Here is a 13704-nt window from a genome sequence, read left to right on the forward strand (position 1 = left end):
GCGCCATGTCAGGTGCTCTGGGCATTATGGGAAATTAAAATGGCCACACCTGGTCACCTTTGAATTGTTGCTAATGTTACAAGTGCCAGGAAAGCCTAAAGGGGCATTTTGTCCAGGAACCACTCAAGCCTGTAGCCTTTCTTGAACGCCATCATGCAAGGAGGATATTGTTCTATTTGGGCCTGTCAGCCCAAATTTTTATTCAAGATAAACAAAGAGGAGGCATATATCAGTCGTGTTTGTTATAGGATACAAGGTGGAAATAGGGCCATATCACATCTCCTGGCCCAATATGGCAGCCATGAAACCCGGTTTGGAAAAGATCATTCCTACATAAGGTGGTCCATCTCGTGCTCTGAAAAGCCTCCCTTCTGGATGATCCCTTTTGCCATTTCTGATCTGCTCCTTCCCCCTTGTGGCTGCTCCTGGCGTAACAGCTAAACACCACGCAGATTACAGCTGCTAGAAGCCTTCGAACACAATGCCATTTCTGTTGAGAACCAGACCGAGTGCTCAGAAGCACGATCCACCACCGGTGCCTTGACTCACACAGCACTTGGCGCACTGCATAACAAAGGGAGTAAAAAAAAGAGAGAATTATCCTCTGGCAGAATCATGAGCGATTTGGGAGTTTCTGCCTTTTTTTCTTGCAGGGTTTATGTGCCTTTATTTAGCAGCAGCCTGGCATGCGGGCTTCTATCAGCCTGGAGATGCAGTGATGGAGAAAGATAAACCTGCTGGTCTGGGAAGGTGAGGCTCTAGCTGACTCCAGTAGCAGATGCTGCTCCTGCATCTCATCCTGCAGATCAAGGTGCAGAAAGACCATCTAGCTATGAGTCCTCCCCCAATAACTGGTCCTCTGCCTGACACATTTCCACCTGGCCTGGGAGGGCAGTGCCCTGGCTGACGTCAGCTACTAAGGCTCCTCCCTGACATATTTGAGGGGATGTTTTTTTGCTAGTTTGCCACCGTGGAGATAATACGGTCTTTTACGAAATGTGTTTGATCTATTCAAGAACGTATTTCTGTTGTATCTCAATATTAATTTGTTGATTGTTCTAGTGAGCCACTTTGAGCACAGACTGGAAAAGCAGCATTTAAATAAGCTCGACAATAATGTGTTTTCTCTCATCACACAGCTGTTAATAAGAGCCTTACATTGGGGACTGTTTAAAGCTCCTGTTTTCATGTGTAACCAATAAAGTTCAACAGGTTTGTTAAGCGTATAGAAATCTTATGTACACTACATCTAAGGAGTGATGTCAATGTTTCATCATACTAACAGCATACTGCTAAGTTACAGATAGGTAGCCGTGTTGGTCTGCCATAGTCAAAATAAAAAAATTCCTTCCAGTAGCACCTTAAAGACCAACTGAGTTAGTTCTTGGTATGAGCTTTCGTGTGCATGCACACTTCTTCAGATACGTATCTGAAGAAGTGTGCATGCACACGAAAGCTCATACCAAGAACTAACTCAGTTGGTCTTTAAGGTGCTACTGGAAGGAATTTTTTTATTTTGAGCATACTGCTAAGTTAGGGGTGGTTTTTTTTTTTTTTCAGGGACCGAAGGCTGCACTTAAAAATCAACAACACACCTTTATTTTTGAATTTTCATCATAGTTACAAAAGAACAAATATATCTAAGATAAATCCCCAGTTGCTCCCCCACCCCTCACAACAGCACATGCTGAACCCACAAAAAGCAAGTCAGGCATCTTCAACCTAGGATCCACTTTTAACCCAAACATGTATTTGGGGACCCATTTTTCAATCTTTTACCATATATTGGCATGGTGGTAGTGCTCCTCTTATGGCCCAGCTTGAGTCAGGCCGTGACCCAGCAGTTGAAGATCAGTGAGGTAAGTGATGATCTACTCCACGTGTTGTTTTGTGAGTAACTGCAGTCAGTGAGGATAAGATAAAATAAAATAACAGGTTATGTGTTGGTGGTGGAGTTCATCTCTGTGTTGCTGGTGGATTTGTCATCTTACTGCCTTGTCTGATGTTTTAAATAAGCATACCAAGTTCCTTCAGAGTAATATTTGGGGGTTTTTGTTTGTTTGTTTTTAGAGCTTTAAGTTGCTTTGTTAATTTTTCCATGAGGGCAATGTTCCAGACTCTTTCTAGTTATGCTTCCAGTGATAGATTGGCAGCTGTTCTCCAATAGCTGATCTATTATTTGCTTAGCTGCTATAAAAAGGACTAGCAAGGCTTTAAACATCAGGGGTGGGATCCAACTAACTAGTGCTGCTAGCGGAAGCCTGAGCAAGGACTTTTGCAATGGGGCTTTTCTCCCTCTCCTCCCCCTCGCACCCTCTAAAATGGGCTGGGGGGGGGAGTTAGGAGAACCCCCAGAACAGTGCAAGGGGGGGATGGGGAATCATTCTGACTGGCATGCTGAAAAGCTTGTGCTGATTGAATGATCCAATTAAAAATACACAAGGTGGTTTGCAATAGAAAATCATCTATCAGACAATATTATTTATTTGAGCATATGGTGCCATGGCTACGCAAGGTCTTTACAGAGGTCTCCCACATCCACCACTCTATCCAATGGTCAGCAGCCTTTCTCCATTAGACACAGGGAGTAAGTACATCTATGCCTGCAGCCACAATGTTAGCTATCTGCCTCATTAAGATAGTAGTTGTGCAACCATATTGTTGCCAAGTATGCATTCTTAATTAAATATATGGCACATGGTCCCTTTAAGATGACAAATCACACCATTCCAAACTGCACCAGTTTGGACACCTCTCAAAGTATTGTCACCCAATTTGGTGTGACAGATCCTGAGATTGTACGTTTGGATAGCATTTTGAAACAAGTTGGGGGACCAAAATGCTTCAACTTATTTTCTTCCTTAGAATTCCAATATTAGTTGATAGATTGGTGGTCTCATTCTAGTGGTCAACAAAAGAGATTCAAAGACTCTCTCAAGGCAAATATTTTTTAAAATGTTGTATAAGCACCAACAACTGGGAAACACTGGCCTGCGAGCGCTCTAATTGGAGAACAGCCTTTACCAAAGGTGTCATGGGTTTTGAAGACGCTCAAACTCAGGACGAAAGGGAGAAACGTGCTAAGAGGAAGGCATGCTTGGCAAACCCTCACCATGATCAACTCCCACCTGGAAATCTTGTTGGAAACACTCCTGGTAAGGCCGCCAACTTCCCAAGTCTTCAGGGCGTATCTCCGGTGGTCCTCCCTGGCTATAAATCTCCATCAGTCCAGAGAGACCGGTGATAAGCGACTTTGGTCTGAGGAAACAGTGTTGACTCTTGCAGCCTTCAGATGTGAACAGAAGATTGAGCATAAGGTTGCTTCATATGAAGGAAGCTTCATAGAAGAAGAGAGTATGTGTCAAGGTGAACACAGAGTTGGAACAAGGCATGAAAGCACAACTGCTAAGTGCAGGTTTGCCCCAGGGGTTTTGGGCTGAATTACTGAACGCTTTCCTTACATGTGGGTAAGAAAGGTTTCCGCTGGTATGGAAAGTTCTCCTTTTGAGAAACTGTTCCAGAGAAGTACCTTAAAGACCAACTAAGTTAGTTCTTGGTATGAGCTTTCGTGTGCATGCACACTTCTTCAGATACACTGTGTATCTGAAGAAGTGTGCATGCACACGAAAGCTCATACTAAGAACTAACTTAGTTGGTCTTTAAGGTGATACTGGAAGGAATTTTTTTATTTTGACTATGGCAGACCAACACGGCTACCTATCTGTAACTGTTCCAGAGAAAACCTTCTGTCAAGCACTTAAAGCTTTTCGGGTCTCACATGTGGGTAGAAACACCGCAAGAAGAATAAGAGTTTGGATTTGATCTCCCGCTTTATCGCTACCCGAAGGAGTCTCAAAGCAGCTAACAATCTCCTTTCCCTTCTTCCCCCACAACAAACACTCTGTGAGGTGAGTGGGGCTGAGAGACTTCAGAGAAGTGTGACTGGCCCAAGGTCACCCAGCAGCTGCAGGTGGAGGAGCGGAGACGCGAACCCGGTTCCCCAGATTACGGGACTACCGCTCTTAACCACTACACCACACTGGCAAGGTGCAAAAGGTGCACAGAGCATTTTCACGGGTTATGAGAAAGGTCAACACAGTTTTATTGCCTGATTCTGACACAGTGATTCTTACTAGGAATATAGAATGCGCTGCATGACAGGAGAGAGAGGTTCTCTCTTTTTTTTTAAATAAAATATTTTTTTTTTTGAAATATAACAGTAAAAATGAAAAAGAAAAAAGAAAAATACAAAATAAAAACAGTTAAAAACATACATTTTTTCTTTTACTTATTTTCTTTTAGCTTATTTCCCGGACCTCCTCATACCTCCCTTTTTTGTATTCCACTTCAATTTATTGGTTCAGCAAATCCTTACCATTAGATTTTAATCCATTTATAACCTTTTTTTCACATTCTCTTAAATCATTACAGCTGGAAACCCCTTAGTTGCTATCCAACATCATTCTATCATTCATTAATTTTACAATATTTCTGTAAGTAATCTTTAAATTTCTTCCAGTCTTCTTCCACCGACTCTTCTCCCAGGTCTCGGATTCTGCCAGTCATTTCTGCCAATTCCATGTAGTCCATCACCTTCATCTGCCAAGGAGAGAGAGGTTCTCCACAGTTTCCCCATCAATCCCAACACAGATGTAGATTCTGACATTGAGAGTGACACTGAAAGCACCACTGACAGTTCTAGTACAGATGACACAGTTATTGAGAGAGGTACACAAGCAATGTCCAGGCCATCGTCTGAGGCTGAACTGGAATTGCCAGAGCCACTGTTTACTGTTGGTCATGGTTCTCCCAAATGTTCTCCTAAGGAAGAACCAGCCAGCAAGGAGGATTTGCACCTGATACGTAAATCTGAGAGAGTCACAAAGGGACTGCCTGTAAATTTCACTCAGGTAGTCACTGTGGGGAGCATTCAGAATACAGTGGTTCCTTGGTGTGGTGATCAGGTGGGATTGCTATGAGGAATTATAAGAAATATAGAGTAAGCCATCTGTGTCAGCAATGAAAGCATTGCGTTGACTGGGTTTAAACTATTTTGATATGATTCTTGATCAATCCACACCTCTGCATTCCTGTTCCATTTCTCTTTCTTGACAAGTCACATACTGCAGGCAGGCATCCTGGGTCATCAAAGATAGTGGGCAGCTTCTTTTGATGTAGCTTTTCTGGTATGTTAATCTTAGGATATTAATCTTAGGGCCAGGAAACAGATCTCACGTGAAGGTGATAATGATCGCTGTCCTCCTGGCCATCCTTATCATGTATATGCTTGTTTATCACCTCCCGGGGTTGCCAAATGCTCTCCTTTGTAGTTCTGTTTTGTTTACCCCATGCTTAATTAGTTTTGGTAGTTTATCTTTGTCCCCATGTGGGTTTGTTGAAATGCTCAGAAGAAATCTTATTGGTTCTTACAAACACTCTGTAAAAGTTATTTTGGGAATAAAACGACCTGGTCAAGGAGTGGAGGAGAGAGATTATTATACGCACCCTTCCCAGAGGCTTGCTGGTTGAAGCCTCTGTGTGTATTCTTATTAATCAGAGTTCAATCCTTCCTTTACTTTGGGAACGCCTCACCTCGGTTTATGAACAGCCCTGCTTATGAACTATTCGGTTTACGAACTCTGCAAAACCGGAAGTAGTGTTTGCGAACTTTACCTCGGTCTACAAACAGAAGCTGAGCGGTGGAAGGGCACCGGCGGCGGAAGGCCTCGTTAGGGAAAGTACGCCTCAGTTTAAGAACGGTTTCGGTTTAAGAACGGACTTCTGGAATGAATTAAGTTCATAAACCAAGGTACCACTGTACTATTTTATACCATATTCTCACCCATAATTCAGAGTGCTTGCATTGACCTATAAAGTGCTGGATCTGACATTTTGAAGGCATTTGATTTATCCTACCAATGCTCCAATGTAATGCTATTTTGCAGCGGTTTCCTTTGATCTTTTCTCGCCCTTTTTGTTTCTAACGTTGCTTTGATTTTACTGATTTTATTTCTTGAATGGATTTGTACATTTTGTTGTGAACTGCCTCTGGATATAAGGCAGAGAGATGGGGAATAAATAAATACGGAAATCAGTCTTGAATATATTGCAGACTTGCATATTTTATCCTCCCCAACCATTTTGTTTTCAATGGCAGAAACTTTGTTCAAACACTGAATGTAGCTATTGTCATAAAATAACATTTGTGTGTGTGTGCACGTAAGACATAGAAAAATAGGTAACAGTACACAAGCAGTTGAGTTATACAGAACATCTCTGTTATTGCATATACTTCTGATTAGTTAATGGTAGGCAGACCTCAACCTTTTCTAGCCTCAGACAAGACTAAACAATGAAGAATATTTTCTCTTGCCTTTCATTCTTACGTGATGCTTGTCTGTCCTGTGTCCTTTGTGGTGCACTACTTCTAAATTTCTCTCTCTTCCTTTTACGTGCGGTTACGTGTTTTCATTTAGTCAGGAAATGCTGCACCAGGAAGTAAGACTAAATTCTTGCATTGTTTTTAAGACACATTCACACAAGAGTGACATCATCAGGAAGTTGGAGTGAATATAACAGAGAGACAAAAGTGCTGTGCCTGCAACTAGGGGAAAGGGGGGTTATTCTGACTGAAACCTCTTTATCTGCAAAACAGCATCCAAGTGTCCCTATTTTCCAGGTACAGTCCTGGATTTACAGAAGCCATCCCAGTTTCTGATTTGATCCTAGAATTAGGATGTCCCTATTTTCAGCAGAGAAATGCTGGAGGGTATGGAGTTATGCAACCCCCATGCCAAGGAGATAACTAACTATACAACCTTTAAAAGACATCTGAAGGTATAGGGAAGTTTAAAAAAAAAAGGTTAATGTTTTATTATTATTTTACATATGTTGGAAGCCACCCAGGGTGGCTGGGACAACCCAGTCAGATGGGTGGGGTATAAATTAACAACAATAACAACAACAACCATTATTATTATTATTAAGAACATCCCTATTTTCATCAGAGAAATGTTGGAGGGTATAAAGCAATTAGAAAATAAATTTAAAATCATGCAATGTAATTGGCTACAAATCCACCAGTCTTACACTTTGCTCACTTGCAGACCATTCAGCAAGAGTCTAGCGAGCATATTCTCTATGAATCTTTAGTCTCATAGAGGTGTAGAATTCATATTATTGCCTACCATCCCGATCTCTAAGCAGTGCAAGATTCCTGGGGTTTCAGGCCCATTTACCCAGGGTTTATACTTTGAGTAGCTGTCTACCAGCCCTACTTGGTACGCAGGCCGAGACCCTACCTGCCCGCAGACTGTCTTGCCAGAGTGGTGCATGCTCTTGTTATCTCCTGCTTGGACTATTGCAATGCGCTCTGCGTGGGGCTGCCTTTGAAGGGGACCCGGAAACTACAACTAATCTAGAATGTGGCAGCTAGACTGGTGACTGGGAGTGGCCACCGAGACCACATAACACTGGTCCTGAAAGACATAAATTGGCTCCCAATACGTTTCCAAGGACAAATCAAAGTGTTGGTGCTGACCTTTAAAGCTCTAAATGGCCTCAGCCCAGTATACCTGAAGGAGCGTCTCCACCCCCATCATTCAGCTGAGATCCAGCCCCAAGGGGCTGCTAGGGGTTTCCTCACTGCGAGAAGTGAGGTTACAGGGAACCAGGCAGAGGGCATTCTCAGTAGTGGTGCCCGTCCTGTGGAATGCCCTCCCATCAGATATCAAGGAAATAAACAATTATCTGACTTTTAGAAAACATCTGAAGGCAGCCCTGTTTAGGGAAGTTTTTAATGTTTGATGTTTTGCCGTGTTTTTAATATTCTGTTGGGAGGCACCCAGAGTCGCTGGGGAGGCCCGGTCAGATGGGCGAGGTATGTAATAAATTATTATTATTATTATTATTATTATTATTATTATTATTATTATTGCTGTACTGCACACTACCTCCAAGATCAGAGGCAGCAAAGGGAACAATCAAAGGGAGAGGGCTGTTGCCCTTGTGTCCTGTTTGTGGGCTTTCCATAGTTATCTGGCTGGCTTCTGTTGAAACAGGATGTTGGGGTAGATAGGGCTTTGGTTTGATCTACCAGGGTTCATATATTTGCCTCATGCTGAAAACTGGCCGTATGAGTCCCTATCCTTACTGTTGTCATCCAGTAACACACACCTGTTTCTGGCATCTAATCTTTAAATCTTCGCTTCTTGACATTTGAAGTGACTGCCATATATTTGGCAGAGGCATCATTGCTATGTGCTACTCTGACCAGACTGGCTTCTCAAGCAATAAGAATCATACTGATTTCTGCTCTTGGCATGCATCGCATCCCAAATTGGATAAAGGGAAGGGATAGGAAATACAGTGGTGCCCCGCAAGACGAATGCCTCGCAAGACGGAAAACTCGCTAGACGAAAGACTTTTCCGTTTTGGAGGTGCTTCGCAAAACGAATTTCCTATGGGCTTGCTTCGCAAGACGACAATGTCTTGCGAGTTCCTGCTGGTTTTTTTCCCTCCCCCCCCCCTTTTTCTAAGCTGCTAAGCCGCTTATCAGCTGATCCGATCAGCAGATAAGCCGCTAAAAGCCACTAATAGTGCTAATCCGCTAATCCGTCAATGGGCTTGCTTCGCAAGACGAAAAAACTGCTAGAAGAAGAGAATCACAGAACGGATTCTTTTCGTCTTGCGAGGCACCACTGTACCTTTACTCTCCTGCAGACTCTATAGTAATTTTCTCTTTCTCTCTCTCAACATGATATAAAGCCAGAGCACACCCTATTAGCTAATATATTGGGTGATAGAATAGAAACAATACTGGAGGAATCTATACATCACGATCAGGCAGGTTTACTTCTGGGGAGACAAATGAAGGATAATATAAGAAATATCATAGATGTTATAGAATACTTGGAAGTAAGAAATGAAAATCAGGCAGCATTGATATTTATAGATGTTGAAAAAGCGTTTGATAATGTCTCATGGGAATTTATGAAAAAAGTCCTTGAAGAAATGAATTTTGGAGAAAATTTTCGGAAAGGGATTCAAGCAACATATTCTGATCAAAAAGCCAAATTAATTGTAAATCGGGTGGTAACAGATAATTGTAAGATACAGAAAGGAAGAAGACTGGGATGTCCATTATAACCTTTCTTATTTATTTTGATTCTAGAAGTCCTGACGAGAAATATCAGGGCAGATGAAACCATTAGAGGAATTATGGTGGGGAAAAAGACATATAAATTAAAGGCATATGCAGATGACCTTGTAATTATAGTCAAGGACCCTAAGAACTCTCTTTCGAAAGTTTTAGAAAAAAGTACAGGAATTTGGGCAAGTGGCAGGCTTTAAGTGAATAAAAATAAAACAAAGCTGTTAGTGAAAAATCTATCAAAAATGATAAAAAAGAACTACAGCAGAATATAGCAATAGAGATCCATAAAAAGTTAAATAGCTAGGAATTTGGTTGACAACCAAAAATATTAACATTATTAAGACAATTATGAAAAAATTGGAACAAAATAAAAAGGAATTTAGAAATATGGGGAAGAATGAATTTATCATAGTTAGGAAGAATTGCAGTGATTAAGATGAGTGTATTGCCAAAAATGTTATTTTTATTTCAATCAGTAGCGGTTATAAGTAATGCAGCATGCTTCAAGAAATGGCAAAGGGCTATTGCAAAATTTATCTGGAAAGGGAAGAAACCAAGAATAAAATATAAATTACTTATGGGCGTTAAAGACAGGGGTTTCTCCTTTCCAGATTTTAAATTATATTAGGAAGCTGCTTGCATTGCTTGGATCCGGGACTGGATTAAATTAGAAAATACAGATTTGTTAGATCTTGAAGGACATGATAACAGATTTGGATGGCATGCGTATTTGTGGCATGATAAAGAGAAAGTGCATAAAGGATTTTAGAGTCATATAATCAGGAGATCACTTCTGCTTTGAGGTTTCTTTGTTTGTTTACAATCAAGCAGTGTATAAATGTTCTGTCGCCCGAGGTGGCCGCTTCACTCTGCCTCATGAGTGGGCCAGCCGGCCTTCTCTGTAATAATGCAATCACACATACAGTTCCTAATAACACGTGTAAGTGTGGAATACCCCATCTCACCCGCAGACTGTTCGCTTGTTCAAAAGCTTTGATGAGAAGAAGAAGCATCAATTCTTCCGCGATCAGCCTTCTTTATGGTCCAGCTCTCACTTCCATACATGGCTTTAACTATACGGAAAGGTGATGTCTCTGCTTTTTAAGATGCTGTCTAGGTTTGTCGAGGTGAAATTAGCTTATTTCAAAAATAAACATTCCAGTAGGAAAGAGCTCAAAGGCCAAACGGGCTTTAAATTCAATGCATCGTTCTGTGGCAACGCCACACCGAATCCCACCTGCTAAGGCCGGGCTCGAACCGCCGAAGACAACCACCTCAGCGGCTTTTTTTGGCGCCGGCAAAAGCCGGCGCTCCTCCTTCACGGAGCGATTCGTACTAGTCCCGCCCCCTCTCCGCTACGATTGGACCGTCCATCCGCTTAACCCCGCCCCGAAACCGACACCGCCTTCTTCGGGATTGGCCCTCTCGAATCTCGGGGCGCCGAGCCGCCGAGCTTAGGCGTCTGGGTCCCGCCGCCCGGCTTGCCTTTCGAGGGCGTTTCCACTCTGCGCCCCACCCCGCCCCACCGTGTCAGTGTAGTAATGCGCTCTGACCCCGCCCCGCCGTGACGTTTCTGCCTGTCATTGGCGGGCGCTTCCGGCTGCGTTTCCGGTGCGATATTACCAAGGCAGGGACGGGCGGTGGTTGGTTTCTCGGCTGTTGGCCGCTGACTGCCTGACTGAGCCGGCAAGATGGAGCGCGGCGCCGAGAAGCTGAGCGGGGAGCCCCGCGCCAACGGCTGCAGCCTCACCGGGCACCACGGCCTGAAGAACGGCTACGTGCGAGGCTTCCCAGGAGCGGAGCCCCACGGCCAGGTGAGGCGGGTCGACGGGGCTCCTCTGCCGGGCGCGCCCTGCTGCCGCTGCTGAGCGGCCCCTCCCCAGAGCGGAACCCAGGCCGCGGCCTGCTCGGTCCCGGTGCGCGTCCGCTTGGGCTGGAGTCTCGCCTCAGGGCGAGGTTCTTAGGCTGGGCCGCGCTTGCCTCTGGCGTCCCCCGCAGTGGGGAAAGAGGGAGAAGGATGGCCTGGAGCGGCTCCTTCGGCTGCCTCTTCCCGCCTGCCCTGCCCTCCTTGGCGTGGCCGAGAGGAACGCTCGAGGCTGGCAGAGTCAGGCGACTCCCCGCTCCAGGAAGGGACGGAGGGAAGCAAAAGTGCCTTTCCCTTTCCCTTCCCTTCCCTTCCTTTCCTTTCCTTCCCTTCCTTCTCTTTCTTGGCGGCTTTGGAAGCCCAGGATGATTTCCGCAGGGACACGCACACTTTCGTGTCTCGAAATTAACTCCCCTGGTTTCAGTAGCCGAATTTCCTCTTCGCATTCAAGAAAGGAGGAGTACAGCGCCAGTAGGCTGAGGTTTCCAGGCTAACACACCTGCTTACTCTCTTCCGGGGCTGGAAGGCGAGTTTCCTTCACCCCCATTCCAGTGCATCCTGATTAATAAAAGATGGCACGAGGGCAGGCCTGTCAAACCCCCCCCCCCCCAAAATGGTCTTCTTTGCCGAGCTTCATATTCAGATCAAGGGGGAAGCCCCAGGACAGGGGTGGAAGTGGCAGGAATTAGGAGCAGAAGGGTAAGTTGTGGCCCCCAGTTGTTTGGTGGGCGATAGGGATGAGACTCCCGTATCTAGCCTTCGATAAGCCGCGGGGCCAGGTAAGAAGGGGATCTGCCACCTATTTGATCCTCCTTATTTAACTGCATTCACAGCAGCCTGAAACTGTGTTTCTTCTATAGTTTAGTGGGGGGGGGGGTTTCACGGGCGCAACCCTCTGAATTTGGCATGCTGTGTGAGTGTGTGTGGTAAAACAAAAAAGAAACACAGAATTTCTAATTAAGGCCACATTCTGGTGCTTTATATAAAAGCCATGAATCCTGCTCCAGTTTACTGTGTGTATAACTTATTTCTGGAACTGATGCTTGAAATTGAAGTGTGTTTAGTAGTTGTACTACTTTTTATATCTTAAGATGTTCTGGCCATTATTGACACTTAGTTTGGTTATGATTTATTGTGTTTTGCTGCTTTTCTTCTTGTAGCTTGATCATATGTAAGTTTATTTAGAAGTTAGACTTGCAGAATTTAGTAGCCTTCAAGTCTATCCTACATACACTTACTAGTGAGTAAACTTGCTGCCCTATTACAGTGGTGCCCCGCAAGACGAATGCCTCGCAAGACGAGAAACTCGCTAGACGAAAGGGTTTTGCGGTTTTTGAGCTGCTTCGCAAGACGAATTTCCCTATGGGCTTGCTTTGCAAGACGAAAACGTCTTGCAAGTTTGTTTCCTTTTTCTTAACACTGTTAATACAGTTGTGACTTAACTTTGAGGAGCAACTCATAGAACGTGGTGTGGTAGCCTTTTTTGAGGTTTTTGAAGACTTTGGTGATTTTTGAAGCTTTTCCAAAACTTTTCCGACACCGTGCTTCGCAAGACGAAAAATTTGCTAGACGAAAAAACTCGCGGAACGAATTAATTTCGTCTTGCGAGGCACCACTGTATTGTGTTTTGATTTGCTCTGTTTCACTTGTATGCAACGCTGACAAATGCTTACTGATTACTACTGCCGTTGTCGTCTGGTGACAATCACTTCATTGTACAAATTTTCTTTTATTCCTCAACAACCTTGTGAGGTATCTGGATGACCTTGGTAGACAACTATTTTTTTTTACTGGCCATCCATGAAGTCCAGTCTCACCATAATACTGCATTAGTACCACTGTATAGGCATTTTTTGACGTGATCTAAATTTATTCAGACTGAATGAATTAATATCTCAGACTTTGTATAAGTTCAGTGAACACATTGTTTTTAATATTTGATTCACTTCATGCCTTTTGACCTTTTCCATTTTGAATTTTATATGCAAACATATAATTTTTGTTAAAAGCCGAAATATTAAACATTTACAATAGGTGAGAAAACTATGCATTTTGGACATTCCTTATCCAGGCATTTTTATTACAGAAATGAAGAAAACTACATGTTCACATGAAGCATGTGTTCTATGGCAGTTTGTACTGAGACCTGTTTTAATAGGCTAGCTAGAAACTGTGTCTCAGGTGCAGTATCTGCTTCCAGTTTTTGGGAAAGTGGGTATAGGGTTGTATGCAAATTTAATAAATAATACTAACCAAGGGTCATGCTTAAATCAGATTTTGGGTATGTAAGATCCTTCATTTAGAACCTGTGACACACAAACACACACACATGTGCCTATGTTTCTCACAGCATTTGAATCTGGAGAAGTTGTGAAAACTCTGGATTGGTGTCTGAATGAACTGTTGGACTGGATATGGGCCAATAAACTGTATTTGAATCCTGGAAGGAGAGGCTCTTGGAGTGGGTGATTCCCCTACCTAGGAGACTGGAAAGTTATCTGTTCTCCATAGGGTTGTACTCCCTCTGAAGGAGCAGGTGCATAGCTTGGGAGCTCCCGGATACATCTCCATCACTAGATGCTCAAATGTCCTCTGTGACTAGAAGTGCCTTTTACCAGTTCTGCCTGGGTTGCAAGCTATGGCCATTGTTGCACAGGGATAGCCTGATACTGCAACATGCTCTGTG

At 43.6% G+C, this 13704-nt stretch overlaps 1 protein-coding gene across 2 annotated transcripts in view; it reads left to right on the forward strand.

The window, feature by feature from the left end:
- The first annotated feature begins 5667 nt into the window (after window positions 1-5667).
- SPTLC2 (serine palmitoyltransferase long chain base subunit 2) overlaps window positions 5668-13704 on the forward strand; it is a 68281-nt gene continuing 60244 nt past the window's right edge. The window contains exon 1 of one of the 2 annotated variants that reach the window (XM_083502353.1): window positions 5668-5809. Coding sequence is in view for 1 of the 2 variants with exons in the window: in XM_083502352.1 (XP_083358478.1) it covers window positions 10846-10968 (123 nt within the window). In the remaining variant the exon portion in view is untranslated. Of the gene's footprint in view, window positions 5810-10516; window positions 10969-13704 lie in introns of those variants that run through there. The other variant, XM_083502352.1, reaches the window with a different exon arrangement.

This window comes from Podarcis liolepis (assembly GCF_965112155.1).
Source record: "Podarcis liolepis genome assembly, chromosome: 1".
NCBI classification, from domain to species: Eukaryota; Metazoa; Chordata; class Lepidosauria; order Squamata; family Lacertidae; genus Podarcis; species Podarcis liolepis.